The sequence below is a fragment of the Sitodiplosis mosellana genome, unplaced genomic scaffold, assembly GCF_009176505.1.
Source record: "Sitodiplosis mosellana isolate CC-2019 unplaced genomic scaffold, AAFC_SMos_1.0 Smas_scaffold_38, whole genome shotgun sequence".
NCBI classification, from domain to species: Eukaryota; Metazoa; Arthropoda; class Insecta; order Diptera; family Cecidomyiidae; genus Sitodiplosis; species Sitodiplosis mosellana.
This window is the reverse complement of record NW_022595280.1, coordinates 1973401-1991419: the sequence shown is the minus strand read 5'-3', so window position 1 is coordinate 1991419 and position 18019 is coordinate 1973401. Positions and strand designations below refer to the sequence as shown.

The 18019-nt window shown below is 39.5% G+C and overlaps 1 protein-coding gene across 2 annotated transcripts in view; it reads left to right on the top strand.

Annotated features, from left to right (window-relative positions):
- Window positions 1-18019, top strand: part of LOC129569614 (uncharacterized) — a 154062-nt gene that overhangs the window by 60877 nt on the left and 75166 nt on the right. Inside the window, exons 11-21 of one of the 2 annotated variants that reach the window (XM_055448651.1) lie at window positions 934-1791; window positions 1960-2274; window positions 2435-2521; window positions 2666-2872; window positions 2947-4108; window positions 4237-6089; window positions 7497-9257; window positions 9329-9460; window positions 9641-11446; window positions 11543-11635; window positions 14455-15246. In XM_055448651.1, the coding sequence (XP_055304626.1) occupies window positions 934-1791; window positions 1960-2274; window positions 2435-2521; window positions 2666-2872; window positions 2947-4108; window positions 4237-6089; window positions 7497-9257; window positions 9329-9460; window positions 9641-11446; window positions 11543-11635; window positions 14455-15246 (9066 nt within the window). The remainder of the gene's footprint in view (window positions 1-933; window positions 1792-1959; window positions 2275-2434; window positions 2522-2665; window positions 2873-2946; window positions 4109-4236; window positions 6090-7496; window positions 9258-9328; window positions 9461-9640; window positions 11447-11542; window positions 11636-14454; window positions 15247-18019) is intronic. The other variant, XM_055448652.1, reaches the window with a different exon arrangement.

The following is an 18019-nucleotide window of genomic DNA, read 5'->3' as shown; positions in this document are numbered from 1 at the left end:
TAAAAACGTTCGGCTCACAGGCGGAAAGAAAAACCTAGATCAAAATTCAATTAAATTTTAAAGTTTTCTCTGACAAACAATTCGCATTCGGTGGTATTGAAGTGGGTTTTTGCTTTTGAATAAGACATTTCAATTCCAAACAAGTGCAAAGTAGACTTTTCAACAAACGAATGAACGAAAAAAAATACGCTGCGGAATTTGAATTATCCCAATTCGAACGAATTGATTGCTTATTTCATCTGAATGCTGAACGAATATTCACGATGAATGCTGAACGAACAGCGTTCGACTGAAGTTCGCCATTCATAAAGACGAACGAACGAACGGGCGATTGAACGAGCAAAGGATGGAATGCACAGGCATCTCAGATGAGCTACTTCAAAACGGTGCTGTTTATTGGCGTGACGATTCAATTTTTCCCTTAAGGCCAGGCCAAAGTGCCTGCAATGGCCATCAAGGGCTCTTAGTGAATATAAAATGTGCCACATAAATTTTTAATGATCGATTCACTACGGAACTCGTCTCCAATGCAAAAGTAAATAAAGGCCAATAAGTGCATGTACGGAACAATGAAGAATATATTTAAGTTGAAAATACTTTTCTAGCAATTCAAATAGGAAAAACGAAACGATTGCGCGACGATTTTGGTTCATTTTTGTGGCAAACTTTTTCTGCTTGTTCGTTGATTGAAGAAAAGTGACACGTTTTGGATGAGTAAATTTCAGCTGTTCAAATGTCAACAACGCGCTTGTCCTTTCCACGAGCGCAAAATTAAAAGCCATAAATAAAAATGCTAAACAAAGGATATGAGTCCATTTATTATCTAGCTTTGTTTAATTGCTGCCTAAAATTGGTTCAAAAATCTGTTTGTTCTTGAATTCGGAAAAACATTGCTACATACACTACAACCTAAGGTTTTTTTTCAATTATTAGGTGATCCATTCAATGGAGACTGTGCACGAGCAAACATTCAAGTTTTGACTTGCGACGAAGAGCATCCATGTGGCAAAGAGGAAAACTGTGTGTTTGACGCTTTCCTTGGAAAGAATGTGTGCGTTTGTCGACAAGGATTTACACGAGACAACAGCACCGGCAGATGCCTGGATATTGATGAATGTGCCAATAGTGTGCGACCAGTATGTGGAATGAATTCGTTGTGTAAGAATTTGCCAGGAAGTTTTGAATGTTTCTGCCCGCCAAATTTCTTCGGAAATCCATACCATCTGTGCGAAGAATGCAACAGTGTTGAATGCCAATGCAAAGCTCCGTACAAATTCGTCGGCGGAAATTGTATTTTGTCTGGCTGTCAAGATGGTAGTCAATGCCCACCGGGAGCTGAATGTATCACAATTGCTGGTGGCGTTAGCTACTGTGCTTGCCCGAAAGGTTATCGCACACAATCCGATGGCAGTTGCGTTGATGTGGACGAATGTACTGAAAACCGACATTTCTGCGGCTTTGGAGCCGAATGCGTTAATCGACCTGGATCATATGAATGCTTATGCCAACCAGGATACGGTGGAGATCCCTATCATGGTCAATGCTCTGCCCCACAAAGACGATGCGCTTCAGACAGAGAATGTGGAACAAATGAGAAATGTGTTCAACCAGGAGAATGTATTTGCCCACCGCCATTCTTTTTGGATACCAGCGACGGTAACAAATGTAAAAATCCATGCGAACGGTATGCTTGCGGAATCAATGCCAAGTGTACACCAACCGATCCACCACAATGTATGTGCGAAGCCGGTTTCAAAGGAGACCCATTGCAGGGATGCTTCGATGAAAATGGTAAGTAGTTGAAATTTCCTTTTCGATTGAACTGAAATTAACTGGTGTAAAAAAGATTTCTCTCGAAGAAAGAATTCTTTCCCAATTAGTCGAATCACGAAATTTGAAATATTCAATAAAATTCAATCGTTTGATTCAACTCATTGAAAATATTTCTTTTTCTTCTAGAATGTTCAACATACGGCAATCCATGTGCCTATGGTGCACAATGCGTCAATCAAAAGGGAGGATACAAATGCATTTGTCCAAATGGAATGACCGGTGATCCGTACAAAGAAGGATGCGTTTCGGGTAAATTGTCAAGCAGGTGCCAAGCCAACAGCGATTGTGCTGATACATTGGCTTGTGTGCAAGGTACTTGCATTAGCCCATGCAAGAGCTTACTCTGTGGCCAAAATGCATATTGTGAACCGGAAAATCACGCTGCATGGTGTCGATGCCGCGTCGGTTTTGAAGAAAACGAAAGCGGGGAATGTGTTTCACGTGAGTATTTCTTTACATTCTTCTTTTGCTCCGTATTCGTGCTTCAAATATTGCATTTCTCGAATTTTTAAAATAATTCGAGTTAAAATGTTCGACTTTTAAAATTCAGATCAAAAATCATTAAAGAAAAATCTAATATTCCAATGTCTTCCATCCACAGAATGTAATGACTATTTCTGCGGTCAAGGAGCTGTTTGTATTGTAACTCGCGATGGTCCAACATGTAAATGCCCAACTGGATTGACTGGTACTTGAATACTCTACTTACAATCTTTTACTTACAATCGTTTTGCATTGATTATCCTTTCCATTGATTTCATAAAGACAATTTGTAGCCCGATACCACCACGTATTTTTACTAACCTCTCCTTTTTTCACCCTTGAAACTAAGGAAATCCATTCCCCGGTGGTGTTTGCGTAACGGATCAGTGTTCAGCCAGCCATCCATGTGCCAATAATCAAGTGTGCATTGGTGGCCGTTGCAAACATCGTTGTGACAATGTTGTTTGTGGAGTTGGTGCTACATGCGAACCATCAACTGGAAAATGTATTTGTGAACCAAACTTTGCTGGAAATCCAGATTATCTGTGTATGCCACGTAAGTAGCCGGAACAAAATAATGACAAAAGAAAATACATTCTAATCAAAATCAATTTTTCTTATAAAAAACAGCGATCAAAAACCCAGACTGTCAACCGGAATGTGGTCAAAATGCTCACTGCCGCTACGGACTTATTTCGAATGAATGTGTGTGTAATCCAAATACTGTCGGAAATCCATATGACATTTGTGGCCCAGTCGGTCCAAATACATGTGCCAACACCAAATGTGGCGTTGGAGCCGAATGTCGCCAACTAAACGGACGCGTTGATTGTGTTTGCCCGATTGGTTTTACCGGAAATCCATTTGTTGAGTGTCGCGACATCGACGAATGTTTGGAGAATCTTTGTGGAACGAACTCAATTTGTATTAATACTGCCGGCAGCTATGTTTGCACATGCAAACGTGGATTCTTCGGAAATCCATACGAAATGTGTTCACCAATCCAAGAAGATGCCGAATGCGACGATCCAAATCACTGTGTATGCAGCAAAACCGTTGCTTGCCCACCTGGATATCGATGCGAAGGTGGTCGTTGTTTGAATTTGTGTGAAGGAGTATCGTGCGGCCCAAGAGCTGCTTGCTCGCTTGGTAAATGTGTCTGTCCATTGGGTTACATTGGGGATGGAAATGATTTGAGCAAAGGTTGTTATTTGCGAGGCCAGTGCGAAATTGATCAGGATTGTAAGAGCACCGAAATTTGCTTCCAATTTGGTCGTGGCGTTCGAAATTGCGTCGATGCATGCAGTAAATTCTCATGCGGTCCAAATGCGTCATGTGTTTCGAGCAATCATCGATCAACTTGTATCTGTAGCGATGGTTTCATCGGCAATCCAAATGATTTCAACTCGGGTTGTACAAAGCTTAAAGATGAAATCAGACAAAATGCATGCGAAGGCAATGGCGAGTGTGCACAAGGGCAAATTTGTATTGTTGGAACAAATGGATATAAGGAATGTATCAATCCATGCGCATCAGTGGCGTGTGGTTTGAATGAAGAATGCCGATTGGATGCAAATTCGAATCCAGCTTGTCATTGTCGGCCGACTTATGCCTGGAATCCAGCCAGTTCAATGTGCGAAAAACCATCGATCCCAGATTGTGCATCAAACAATGACTGTCATCCGGTGGCTGCATGCCAACCAGACGCACTTGGCATTCTGAAATGTACATCAATTTGTGATAAATTCCAATGTCCAGCTAATTCAGTTTGTGTGGCTACCAATCATCAAGGGTATGTAGATTCTTTTTTTTCGTAGAAATAGCATTAGTTTTTAAAGTATTTCGTTCAAGAACTTGGAAACCAGTTTACTACCAAAATTTTATCTAACAAAAAAAAAAACATATTTTCTGCCCCTTTAGTGAATGTCAATGTTTGCCTGGATACCACGGCAATCCAAGAGATCGAAGCGGATGTCGATTGGTACAAGCAAACCAATGTTCAACAAGCGCTGAATGCTCAGAAAATGAAAAATGTAAAAAGAACGAACGAACTGGTGTGATGGAATGTCGATCAGTCTGTGAAGATGTGCACTGTGGTCCACAAGCAATTTGTGTGTCAAACAATCACATTGCCAAGTGCCAATGCCCAACAGGTCCTTGGACTGGAGATCCATATAACATGACAGCCGGTTGTACGAGCGTTCCATGTGTATACAATATCGATTGTCCACCGACACAATTGTGCAATCGATTGACTCACACTTGCTACAATGTCTGTGATGAATCAGCATGTGGAGAAAATGCAATTTGTATTGCCGAAAACCAAAATGCCGTCTGTCAATGTCCGCCTGGCTTCCGTGGTGATCCGATTCCAGAAGTTGGCTGTAAATTGGCTGATGCATGCTCACACTGTGCAGAATCATCCATTTGTGAGATATCATCAACTGGTCAAGCAATTTGTAAATGCCAACAAGGTTATACCGGTTACCCAGATTCAACGGGATGCTTCCCAATTGGTCAATGTCCACATGGCGATACCGATTGTCCAAACAGCGCTAAATGCGTCAGCGGTCGCTGTGTCGATAAATGCCACGGTTTGTGTGGACCAAATATGATTTGCACCATCAAAAACGGTGAAGCAGTTTGTGCATGCCCGAGCCGATTTAGATTCGTTTCCGGTGATGCTAAAGACGGTTGTTATCGCGATACATTAGCTTGTAATAAGGATTATGACTGCGGCAGTGGAATTTGCAGCAATGGTCAGTGTACAGTTGCTTGCAGAAATCAGAACGATTGCGCTGATGGTGAATATTGTTCGAACAATCGATGCATGATCAAATGCTCGAGTCACAACCAATGTCCAGAGGGTCAAGCATGTAAACAAGGTGTTTGCTCGATTGGATGCCGAAGCAACAACGATTGCGCTTCAAATTTGTCTTGCAACAACAATAACTGTCAAAATTCATGCGAGAGTAACATTTGTGGACCGAATGCCTTGTGCAAAATCGAAAATCATGCAGCCAAATGCGAATGCCCCGCCGGATTCGATGGAAATCCAACGCCAGAACAAGGATGTGTTCGAGTTCCATCGACTTGTGTTTCGACGAGCCGATGCCCGAACGGTCACATGTGCATCGGAAACTACTGTCAAGTGCCATGCAGCGAATCAGTTGCATGCGCCATCGGCGAGAGGTGTGATAATAATGTTTGCGCGAAGGTTTGCTACACAAATAACAATTGTTTGCCCGGTGAAATTTGTAACGAACGTGGAACATGTCAATCGGGTTGCCAAAGCGAAGCTGATTGCCCACCAACACAGGTTTGCGCAAGTGGAAAATGTAAATGCGGTCGCGGTTTCATTGGAACACCATTCGGATGCTCTGATATTGATGAGTGCACCGATCAGGTTTGTCACAAGAGCGCTATTTGCGAAAATACACCAGGATCATTCAGATGTGTGTGCCCAGAACAAACCGTTGGCGATCCATACACAGAACCTGGTTGCTTACTTCCAAATCAATGCGCACGAAATGAAGACTGTGCCAAGAATTTGGCATGTTTCGAAGGAAAATGCACAGAACCATGCGGCATCGCCGAATGTGGTCGCAATGCAATTTGTCAGGGCAGCGAACATAAAGCATTCTGCCAATGTCCACCGGGCCATTTGGGAGATCCAACCGATAAGGTCACCGGTTGTTTCCGAGTCGAATGTATCAGCAGCGAAGAATGCAGCCAAAACAAATATTGTAATCCACAAATTAACAAATGTCAAAGTGAGTACTTTTGTTTCATTTTTTTAAAACTTTTCCATTGATTTGTGTTTTCGTTGAATCAAAGTTCATTTATATTCGTTGAGAATACACACTATAAAGAAATGATAGAAATACAACTAAAATTGATTATCTGCATTGAATACGGTGATAGAAACTGAAAGTATCAGAAAAAAGAAATCTTTTTTCGAATCGACTATGAAAAGAAATTTCGTAATTCAAAACAACAACAAAATACACTTTTTGAATCGAATTTATTATTATCACTGTCCATACATTTTTTGTTTTCTTTATGGTTTTTTCTTTGGTTGTAGAAAGAAAAACAAATTCAAGGAGTACAAAATTGCTTCGACTCATACAAATATTTTTCAATTTTTTTCGCTCAGTTGCTAGCAGATGAATTCATTCAGTATATGGGGATAGACCCCCCAAGTCCACTTGCTATCATATCTAATGTTATTCGATGGTAATTTACTGCAATCAAATGGTTCAGTAGGAGCTGCAACAGAAATATGCACAGCAAAAAAAAAAGTCTACATCTGGGCGTTTTTTCAGCTAAAGACTCATTCAGCCGATATTTCTGCTAGTACCTTGAGCTACAGGCGAAATTCCGCTTATAATCTAGTCGATATTTCGTCTGAATTTCCGTTTGCTAGGCAAAATATAGGACTGGGTGCCTCTACCAATCGAAATTCCGCCTAAATGTGGACATTTATTTTTGACTGTGTGGCTCACCATGCCAATAATCAATAATAGAGAACTTGCCAATGTTATGAACTTCATCGTAGGGCAACTGTCGCACAACTCACTTTGGATTCCCATTTCTATATACTAGCCGGATTATGAGTCATCAGCATTCGCCCATGAAAATATAAAAACTGATATTGCTAAAAGTCGCTTTATTTACTCGTATACATATAGATTTGTCATCACTTTTTATCAGTTTGAATGAGGTTGCAATGAAATCTATTTCAGAAAATGTGTTCAAATTGTGACAAGCATGACACATAATTTTGTTTTCTACTTTTTCTTCAATAAGATCGCATCTGTAATGCAAATGAGTCACTTGTTTAGGTCCCAGAATTCGAACGATCGAAAGGTTTGCGTTCATTTTTTGCGTTAGCAATACAAAATAACAAACAACTTTTTGGATTTTTATCACAGCAATCACTATTTATCGAAAGTATGTGTTCCAGTTTGCATTTTCTTCTTCTATACAATGTCTCCAGAAAAAAAACTGTGTACAACGAATAGCGATAGACTTAAGTTTATTAGAAAAATACTTTTTTTCCATTTATTTATGGTGTTCAAATGCACTTCCAAAAATACTATTTTCACCTTTAACTTGATTTATTTCCAATAAATTGAAATCATTTCAACAAATTCATTCAACATCTTTTTTTTCAACAGATCCATGCGATAATGTTGACTGTGGTCGAGGAACGTGTGTTGTCGACCGTCATGAGGCAACTTGTTCATGTCCTCCTGGCTACGTACTACTTAACGGCAAATGTGAAGACATCGACGAATGTGTTGAACGACCATGCCACAGTTCGGCAGTGTGCAAAAATTATCCGGGTAGCTTTGTTTGCACTTGTCCAGATGGTTTAGTTGGCGATCCAATTAACACTGGTTGCCGAAATCCAGAAGAATGTTTAACCAATACCGACTGTCCAGACACTGCCGCGTGCATCAATTCAAGATGCAAAAACCCATGTGATTTACCGAATGCTTGTGGCTCAAATGCTCAATGCACAGTCAATGCACATCATGCGTTCTGTAAATGCCCATCAAACTCACGTGGCGATCCAAGCGTTGAATGCCGATTGATTGAATGTAGTGAAAACACCGATTGTCCACATTCAAAATCATGTTTGGATTCGAAATGCGTTAATCCATGCTCGATTCCAAATGCTTGTGGTCAACATTCGAATTGTGCTGTTGAAAATCACGTTGGAATTTGCTCATGTCAACCAGGAACGACGGGTAATCCGCTTTTGGGTTGTGTTCCAATCCAATATTGCTCCGCCGACAATCAATGTCCATCGGGAACGATTTGCACGGCCGGAGTTTGTTCAGCCATTTGTACATCGAACCGTGAATGTATCACCGATCAACTATGTTTGCAAGGCATTTGTCAATCGACTTGCCATGATAATACCACATGTGCCGACTTCCAATTCTGTCAGAACAACATTTGTACACAAGAAGTTCGATGCCGTCACGATGACGAATGTTTGCCTCATGAATATTGTTATGTGGATTCGTACGGTCGATCCGAATGTAAGAACGCTTGCGAAGGCCGTGTACTTTGCGGTCGAAATGCTGAATGTACCGCACGTAATCATGACGCTTTGTGCTCATGCAAACCAGGCTTTGTTGACGATGGCCAAGGCGGATGCCGACGAATCGAATGTGAAAAGGATGTTGACTGTTCATCAGAGCAATTCTGTGAGAAGAATATCTGCAAATTGGCGTGCCAGAGTGGAAGAACGTGCGGTGAAAAGGCAATTTGCACCGTTGAAGATCATCGACCAGTTTGCTATTGTCAACCGGGCTACAGTGGCAATCCATATGAACAATGTAACGCCGTTGATTATTGTCGTGATGCACCATGCGGACCGGGAGCACAGTGCTCAAACAACAAAGGAACATTCCATTGTGCTTGCGGTAATGGATACGTTGGAGATCCATACAACGAGGGCTGTCGCTTAGCTTTCGAATGTACAAGCAATGCCGACTGCCCAGCAAGTGCCGAGTGTATTCAATCGAACAGCGAATCGAAATGCAGAGATGTTTGTGAAAATGTTAGCTGCGGCCCGAACTCGGAATGTTTACCGGTCGATCATGTTGCTTTCTGTAAATGCTTACCAGGTTATGGAGGCGAGGCTAGCGATACAATTGTTGGATGCAGACCATTGCCAGTCCCATGTAGCTCGTCAACGGATTGCCCAGCCAACGCTTATTGTAACGGAGGAGTCTGCAAACCGGCTTGCGCCTTGGACCAAGAGTGCGGATTGGATGAAATTTGCTTGGAAAGTCAATGCGTCAATCCTTGTTCACTGCCAAAGGCTTGCGGAATGAATGCCGATTGTCGAACAAATAATCACTACAAATCATGTGTCTGTCCAGCAGGTTTTACCGGAAACAGCGCCGTTGAGTGCGTGCGAAGTGAGTAGAATTGTCGAATGTCGAATTTCGATCTTTTTTAATTTGATACTAATATTTGTGTTTTTCTACAGTTCCGGTCTCCTGCACCTCGAATTTGGACTGTATTGGTGGTAACACTTGCCGAGATTCAATGTGCTTGCCACGTTGCGAATCAGATCAAGTGTGCGCTTTGAACGAAAAATGTATCGGAAGCAATTGTATGCGTAAGTAGCAAAAACGAAATTTTCGTTTGTATTTTGAACCGAATTTTCATTTTATCTAGGAAGAAAATTTATTCAGGATTTTTTTTTTCTAATTGTCCAAAGTTTTCATCTTGATTATTTGAAGCTCTTTTAATTTAAATTATAAATTTAATAAAATAAATGCTTCATTTCAAATTCCAGTGACATGTCGTGTGGATAATGATTGTTTCTTGGGTCATATTTGCTTGAATAACCGTTGTATCTACGCTTGTCGTTCGGACGAAGATTGTACTTCAACTGAAAGCTGTTTGAATAACACATGCACCAATCCATGTAATTTATCACCATGTGGGCCGAATGCTGGATGCACCGTATTCAATCATCGTGCACAATGCGCTTGTTTGAATGGTCTAGTACCAAGTCCAACGGCCAAGATTGGATGTGTTCGTTCGCCTGCCACACCATGTAGCTCAAGTCGAAATTGCCAAGATGGTCTATTGTGTATTCAAGGCGAGTGTAAAGCTCGTTGCTCCAGCGATCGTGAATGTTACAGCAATGAACGTTGTGAGAGTGGCGTATGCAAACCACTGTGCCGACGAGATGATGACTGTCGTCATGGAGAAGTGTGTCAAGACTTTATTTGCTCGGCTGGATGTCGATCAGATGCTCACTGCCAAGGCAATTTAGCTTGTGTCGGTCAAAAATGCATTGATCCATGCCTCGAACCAACGGCTTGTGGATCAAATGCCAACTGTATCGTTCAAAATCACGTGAAATCATGCATTTGCCCAGATTACTTGGTCGGAAATCCAGTAATCGGTTGCAAATATGCTCCGACATCATGTTCAAATCACAACGAATGCCCACCAAATCATTCATGCTTCGGAAATGTTTGCCAAGCAAACTGTAACAACGATCAAAATTGTTTGGCCGACGAACGATGCGTGCGCGGAACGTGTCGATCGATTTGCAACAGCGACGCCTCATGTGGAAATGGTCAAATTTGCGAGAATCGATTGTGTCAAATTGGTTGCCGAAATGATTTGAGCTGCTCGGGATCGGAAGCTTGCATCAACAACAAGTGTCAAGATCCATGCAAAACAACAACACAATGCGGACAGTGTGCCGAGTGTTTGGTCATCAATCATGTTGTGCAATGCAGTTGCCCGAATGGTTTCCTCGGGAATCCATTCACCGGATGTAATTTGCCATTGCAACGATGCAATTCATTCTGCCAATGCGATGAATCGGGACAATACTGCGCTGAGAGCTGTTCAACTGACTCGCAATGCTCGTGCGGTCAAATTTGTGCGACCGGAAAATGCCGCAGCAGATGTAATCCAGGCAACTGTATGGAAGGACAATTGTGTCAGGATGGAGCTTGCATTGCTGGCTGCCGAAATAATTTAGATTGCTCAGGCGATAGATCGTGTATAAATGGCCAGTGCTTGGATCCATGTTCATTGGACGATACTTGCGGAGAGAATGCCATTTGTCGAGTTTCAGAACATCGTGTGGTTTGCTTGTGCCCAGATGGATTCAGAGGTGAACCAACACAAGGATGCACACGATCAGAATGTTCCGTTGACAGCGATTGTGAAATTGATAAACGATGTGAGGCTGGCTCATGCAAAAATCCATGTTTGCAGGCCGGCGCTTGTGGTGTGAATGCACAATGCCGCGTCGTTAACCGACAAAAACAATGCTCATGTCCACCGGGACACTTTGGCCAGCCAGCTATTGAATGCTCATTCGAAACGAATGCATGTGCAAGAAACCCATGCGGCGCGAATACAAGATGCCGCGATGTAAATGGCGGCTATGAATGCTCTTGCGCACCAGAATGCGATGGTGATCCGCACAAGGGCTGCTTATGTGGCGGTGAATGGAAGAATGATTGTGCCGGTCACACTTGCGGACGAAATGCAGCTTGCCGTGTTATCAACCAAAACGCAGCGGAATGCTATTGTCCACCACTTTATCCAAGCGGAGACCCATATAATGAATGTAAAAGTTCTTTTTTCGATTTGGATTCAATTTTATGACTGATTTTTTATTTGAATTGAAAAACCATGCATCCAACTAATTCTAAATCAATTCCAGGCACACCATTGCGAGAAGTAAGCGATTGTCTTCACAACGGTTGCTTGAACGGTGAATGTGTTCGTGAAGGTTCACAATATGTATGCAGACAAGGTATGTGCTTTCAATGTTTCTATCTTGCTACTTTGAATTTGTTTGGAACGCATTGGCTATGCGACGAATAAAACCTGGTTAATGCGATTCAAACGAAACCACTAAATGATCCTTTTCCCTCCCCCTTGCGACCGAGATGTACAACAATGCTAATTTAAAACCAATTCACAAACAGTTCCAAATAACTTGTTGCGTCGTCAAAACAGAAAAACTAATGCGTGTTTCATAAACACACACATACATTTAGAGTCGTAGACAAATGAATTTTCATGTCCATCGATTCCCACGTTTTGTTAAAAAAAAAAATTAAACCGAATTTGTCTAACTTAGTCATTAAAAAAAACGACTGACCGAAAGCTGTTGGGGTTGAAGGCTAGCGAAAGCTGGTTACATATTTACACCCCATTTTATTCAACATTCGACCAACAAACATTGTTCAAAACACATTTTTTTAAATCGAAATTAATTGTTTTTCTAGTTGTTGATCGTTTTAGTTAGATTAACCAATTTGCTAACTGATAATAATCGAAATAATTGTCGATTGTTGTTTTGTTCGTTTTGAAATACGAATAGCAAGGACGTAAACTAGGATTTGGTAGAAAAAAGAGAAGAGAAAAACGTGTTTTACGTCATTTTTGTGTTTGTCGTTGTAAGAAAAATGATCTGTTTTTTTAGTTCGAAGAAAAACCCATTGTTTTTGTGTAATTATTTGTCTCCTGTACAGCACGAAAAAAAATGTCAGTTGTTCCGAAGAAGAATTTTTTTTCTTATTGCTAGTCAATTTTATTTGTTTGTTTTTTTAATGTAAAATATTTTAGGCCATTTTTTTACAAATTAGTGTACATAAATGTTTTTGTACGTTTTGTGTGTTTTTAACACCAATTTAAGTTTTTTTATGTAAAATTTTATGCATCCAATTTTTTTTTGTGGATGAGAACCGAAAGAGAGAGAAGAAATACGTCCGCTACATTTTTGTATCATATCACAACAAATTGTTCCTATACACATACATATTTACACAACAACACCAAGAAACAGCAAATGACAAGCATTTTATTCACGCTCCCCTCTCGCAATTGCAAAGCGTTTCTCTCGAAGTTCACCATTTCATCATTTGCTTGTAAAATACACACGAACCGACAATACTCTTGTTATACATACACCATTTTTATTTCTAATTACTTCATATTTCATCTCTCTTTCTCTCGCTACCAAAACAAAACAGTTTGTGTGTACATCGGCTTCTTATCGAAAATGAAAATCTGAGAAGAATCATGTTTGATGCGAAAAAACGATCGAATAAATGAAAAGAGATCCGTTTAGGTGCTAAGCAGATTCCTTTGCCTCAACACAGCTACATTATTTTCCTTTCTCGTTGCCTGGTTTTAACTCTCTTCTACTTTGGATATTTTTTTTCCTTCCATTGTTTGTTTTATATCTAGTCAATTCAAAACATCAACTCAAAAATTGTACATAACTGATTTGTGTTTGCCAGTGAATTAATATTTAAAAACGAAAAACGGTTTTTTTTCTAAACATAAGTTCAAATAAATCGTTAGAATTGGGCACTGTGGATGGGATAATTCTCACAGTCGCTTGCACATTTTAATGGCTCGGGGATTTGTTTGTTTGCCTAAGTTTTTTTTGCCTCCTTTGTTTTATTTTTGGATTCAACTTCGTGGCATTTATTTATTTTTTTCTTAAGCATTTTTTTGGTTTGTTTGTTTTTTTCCAATATTTTTTAAGTGTGTTTGCATTTTTTTGCCTAACGCATTTTTTCTGCTCTGAATTTGATTTCCTTTGCGTATATAAAAAAAAAAAATCAGAAAAAAATTTCTTTTCAAAAAGCATCTTGGAATTTTTAACCATTTGAAAATAATTGCTTGCCATTTGTTTCATTCTATAGATTCAGTTCTTTTTTCTATTTATTTAGTTTGTTTTATTTTCGGTAACTTTTAAGTTGTAAATACGTTTTTTGTATACCTTCTTCCCTTTTTTCCATTCCCCCCCCCCACAAAAAAAATCTAACATGTTATTTGCTCGATGCAAAAAGACCTTAAATAAAATGAAGAAAAAAAAATCATAGAAAACCGTAGCCGAAGCAGCGCCATTCACGAGTTGTTGCTGATAGAGTCTGTCAGAACCTTTTTGTAGGAATACGTGAAAAGCTCGATTTTTCTCGTCTAGATTTTAAGCTTACCATCTATTTCTGAAATCTCTGTATTCTCTCTCTGTCTTCGCCTCTCATATCTTCTCCACTCTCTGTCACTCTCTTGCTGTCATTCACTTCATTCTTCTGTCTTCTTTACTCTTTGAGTTTCGGCGAACTTTTCATACGTAGATTCCCGGGCAGAGCGTTTGTGTTGGATGTGTTCGTGTAACGAATTTGTGAGAAATGAATCCCTTTCGCAGTTCTCAAATCACTTTTTTTTTATTTGATTGTGTTCAAAGTAATTCAAACAAAATTCAGACAGGCATGTACAAGCATTTTGAGGATGTCGTGATTTTATCAAAATGAAAACAAAAACGATCAAGCTTAGGATGTTAAGGTTTCCCATATCTTGTTTTTATTTTATTTTTTCGCTGCTCATTTTTTTTCACCAAATTTTTGTTTATTTTTTTTTTTCCATTTGATTGGATGGATATCAAATCCATATTTTTTCGGCAACATTCATTCAAAATCCGATTCCAATTTCCGCCTTGATCGCTTTTACTCAAAACAAAAAACAATATAATTTTTTAAAAAAATATACGTTCCCTGGCATTGAACAAAAACCAAATAAATAAAACAAAACAAATCAACGCTTCTGGACTTTTAGACAATGAATGTACCAGTGATTTAGATTGCCCCAATGAAAAAGCATGTTTGAATAATGTATGCGCGGATCCATGTGCGTTGCGGGAAGCATGCGGAATAAATGCACTGTGCAAAACGGTGTTACATCGTCCACGGTGCTCGTGTCCGAGCTGCTACATCGGGCGAGCGAACGTCGAATGCAAACCGGATCCACAATGCCAATATACTTCACCCCGACCGAATGACATTGGAACGTTGTGCAATACAGACGCTGACTGTCATGAATCATTGTCATGTAATCGACTTGGACAATGCGTTGATCCGTGTGAAAGTTCGACATTCGCATGTGAACCGAATAAAAAGTGTGAAGCACGACGCCATCGACCGGTATGCGTGTGCAAATCGGGTTTCGTTGTAAATGAATATGGAGAATTGATATGTGCACCAGATAAACGTGAGTGTTCCCGAGACGATGAATGTGCCTCGAATATGGCATGCATTGATTTGAAATGTCAAAGCCCGTGTGTTGTACACAATTCACGCGGTGCACCATGTCCAGCCGAAAAATCGTGTCAGGTGCAGGATCATAAACCCGTTTGCATTTGCATGAAAGATTGTAGCCCATCCGTATCGATATGCTTAAGAGACAGCGGTTGTCCGGCCGGTTTGGCTTGCCGAAACTATCAATGTGTTAATCCATGCGATCACGCCTCATGCGCTGCTAACTCACCTTGCTTTGTGGAAGATCATAAACCCATTTGCAAATTCTGTCCACCAGGATTTGTGGCTGACTCAAAAACAGGATGCCAAAAAGGTAAAAAACACTTTACGCAACAAAAAAACCAAAACCAAAAAAAAAACTCAAACCAAAAATCACCCCCTTCAAAACAAATAATCAAAAAAAAAAAAAGACAAACGATACTCAACTTCAAAGGTCCAATGCTTAGATGCATCTAGGCACTTGAACTCGAACGGTTTACTCATTATTTGGCTATAATAATGAACTTTTCTCTCTCATTCTTCGAATTTTCCCAATTTCTTTATTTTATTTTGACACACAAAGTCTTCCGTATATCACTATCTGTCTCTGTCTTTTCTCTCTCACACACACAACAAATACTTCGGTTATTTTTGAAGCAATCTGTAATCTCTCTGTCTCCCCTTCTCTCTTTTGTTCTCTTTCTTTGTCTGTCTGTCTCTCTCGTCTTACCACACTTTCGAAATTAAACGACGATGATTTTAGCATTTTAGTTCCTCTATCTCTTCCTCGTCAACGCCATCCAACAGGAATATAACACGTTAAGGTGGCCAAAAATGCCTCATAAAACACTGCCTAAAACCGAACATAAATCGACGGCCAATTACAAGTCCTGTTCTGACTGAATCTTTTTTTCTGGTACTCAAAATACCAACGAACAAAAATCAAACACTAAACACGTTAAATCATCGACAAAACAACAAAACAATATCACACATACATATCTCACGATGACCTCTTATAGTAACAAATCGAAATCCTCTCCAACAAAAATACAAAACAAAATTATATTTAAAAAAAAAACCAAAACTGAAAACATTCACACACGCTCGAGCTCACCAAATATTTTTTTTTATTTACGCCTAATTTACTCACCTTACTTATTCAAAACAAACTTATTCCAATCTAATCTCAGCTACGGCATGTTCTAACCAACAATTTCTAACATTCCGTTTAATCAACTTTTATTTCAACAAAAAACAACAACAATATTAATCAATTTGTTTTGATCTAAAAAAAACTCTCTATTATAATGCTCTTCTGATTTGTTTTGTCACCGAAATGTATATTGATTATGCCTTTGATATGATTTATTTTAGGGTCAGAACGCTATTTTTTCGCACATTGTTTTAGAGGCAAATCCTAATTTTTTTGCTCTCCGCACGAAAAATGCTCGCTTCATTAAATTTTAGTATCGCGATGAATGTATTTTTGTACAGAAAAGGATATAGCGTGATCTCTCTTTTTCCTTTTAAAAAACCCACCTAAACACATGTAAATGCCCTCACTTTTACCAAACGAAAAAAAACACAACAGTTTCTTCTCACTCAATCTTTTGCACTATACAAACTCTCTTCTCTCTGTTTTTAAAAACAATTAGCGATTTATTAATTTTTTTCCATATTTTTTTTGTCTGTATATACAAATTTGTAAATATTATACACGAAACAAAAAGAAAACCATATAATAATTTAATTAACGTATAAAATAATGTGAATATAGCAGCAGACGTCGGTAATGCGCAGATCGACAATTGTACAAAGCATCAGGATTGCAAAGAGAATTTGCAATGTGTCAAGAACCAATGTGTAGACGCGTGTCAATCAGGAAAAGTGTGTGGTGAAAGTGCCCAATGCATCATTCAAATGCATCTAATTATATGCCAATGTCCGGCCAATTACACTGGTGACGCTTTCGAAAAATGTTATCCCATTATACCCGAGCATGTATCAAAACCCATCGAATTAGATGATCGAAGTTTTAAAACCACAGAAATACCATTCGTTTATATTCGAACTGGTAGTACGATACAAGATGATTTAACGACGACAACGATTAATTCGTTTAATGAAAAAGTTACAAAATATCCAGATGTTGAGGGTCGCACTTCAATGACTGGTATTTTTGCACATACGGACGCTCCAAAGACTGAAACCACCGAATCTTATGTGACTGAAGAAACAACCGTTTCGAATGACACAAAATCGACTAGATACGATCGAAAAGAACTCACTGAAATGGAATTTGCTCAGAAAAATTTTACAACCAAAACTGAAAAACCAATGTATTACACTACAACTCAAATAAATCCAGATTATACACAAAAGCCGGGCGATACTTCGACAATACCCGAGCAAACAACAAAATACTTTGATACAACCACTGAACAGTTCTCGACGAGTAGTTTCTCTCCTAAAGTAACTACACTTGTTGGCGATGGGAAAGTTCCTTCGACCACGCCATTCATAGACCGTGGAACCACTTTAATGCCGACCGAAAAGGCATTTGTTACTGAAATTACTTCATTTGATGCAATCGAAGGTGGTAGAACAACCAAATATTTCGATAGAACCACTGAGCAAATGAAAACTAGCACTCTTCAAAGGGAGGATACGATTCCTTCGACCACTCAATTTGTCGATCATGAAACGACTTTACTACCAACAGAAAAATCTTTTGGTACTGAACGAAGCTCATTCAGTCCTACTGAGAGTGGAACAACGACTGAATATGCCAAAACAACCACTCAATTTGAAACTAGCTCTGTTACACATAAAGTAACGACAGAATTTGGTCAGGCTATTCCATCCACTTCTCAATTCGTTGGTCGTGAAACGACTTTTTCGCCTACTGAAAGAGCATTTGCCACAAAGCAAAGCTCATTCATGCCAACTGAAGGCAAAACAACCACTAAATATGTCGACAGTACCACGGAACAATTTGAAACAAGTACACATATTCCAAAAGTAACGACTCTTTCGAGTGAAGAGAAACTTGCTACCACTACTCGATTAGTTGAACATGAAACGACTTTGTCGCATACAGAAAA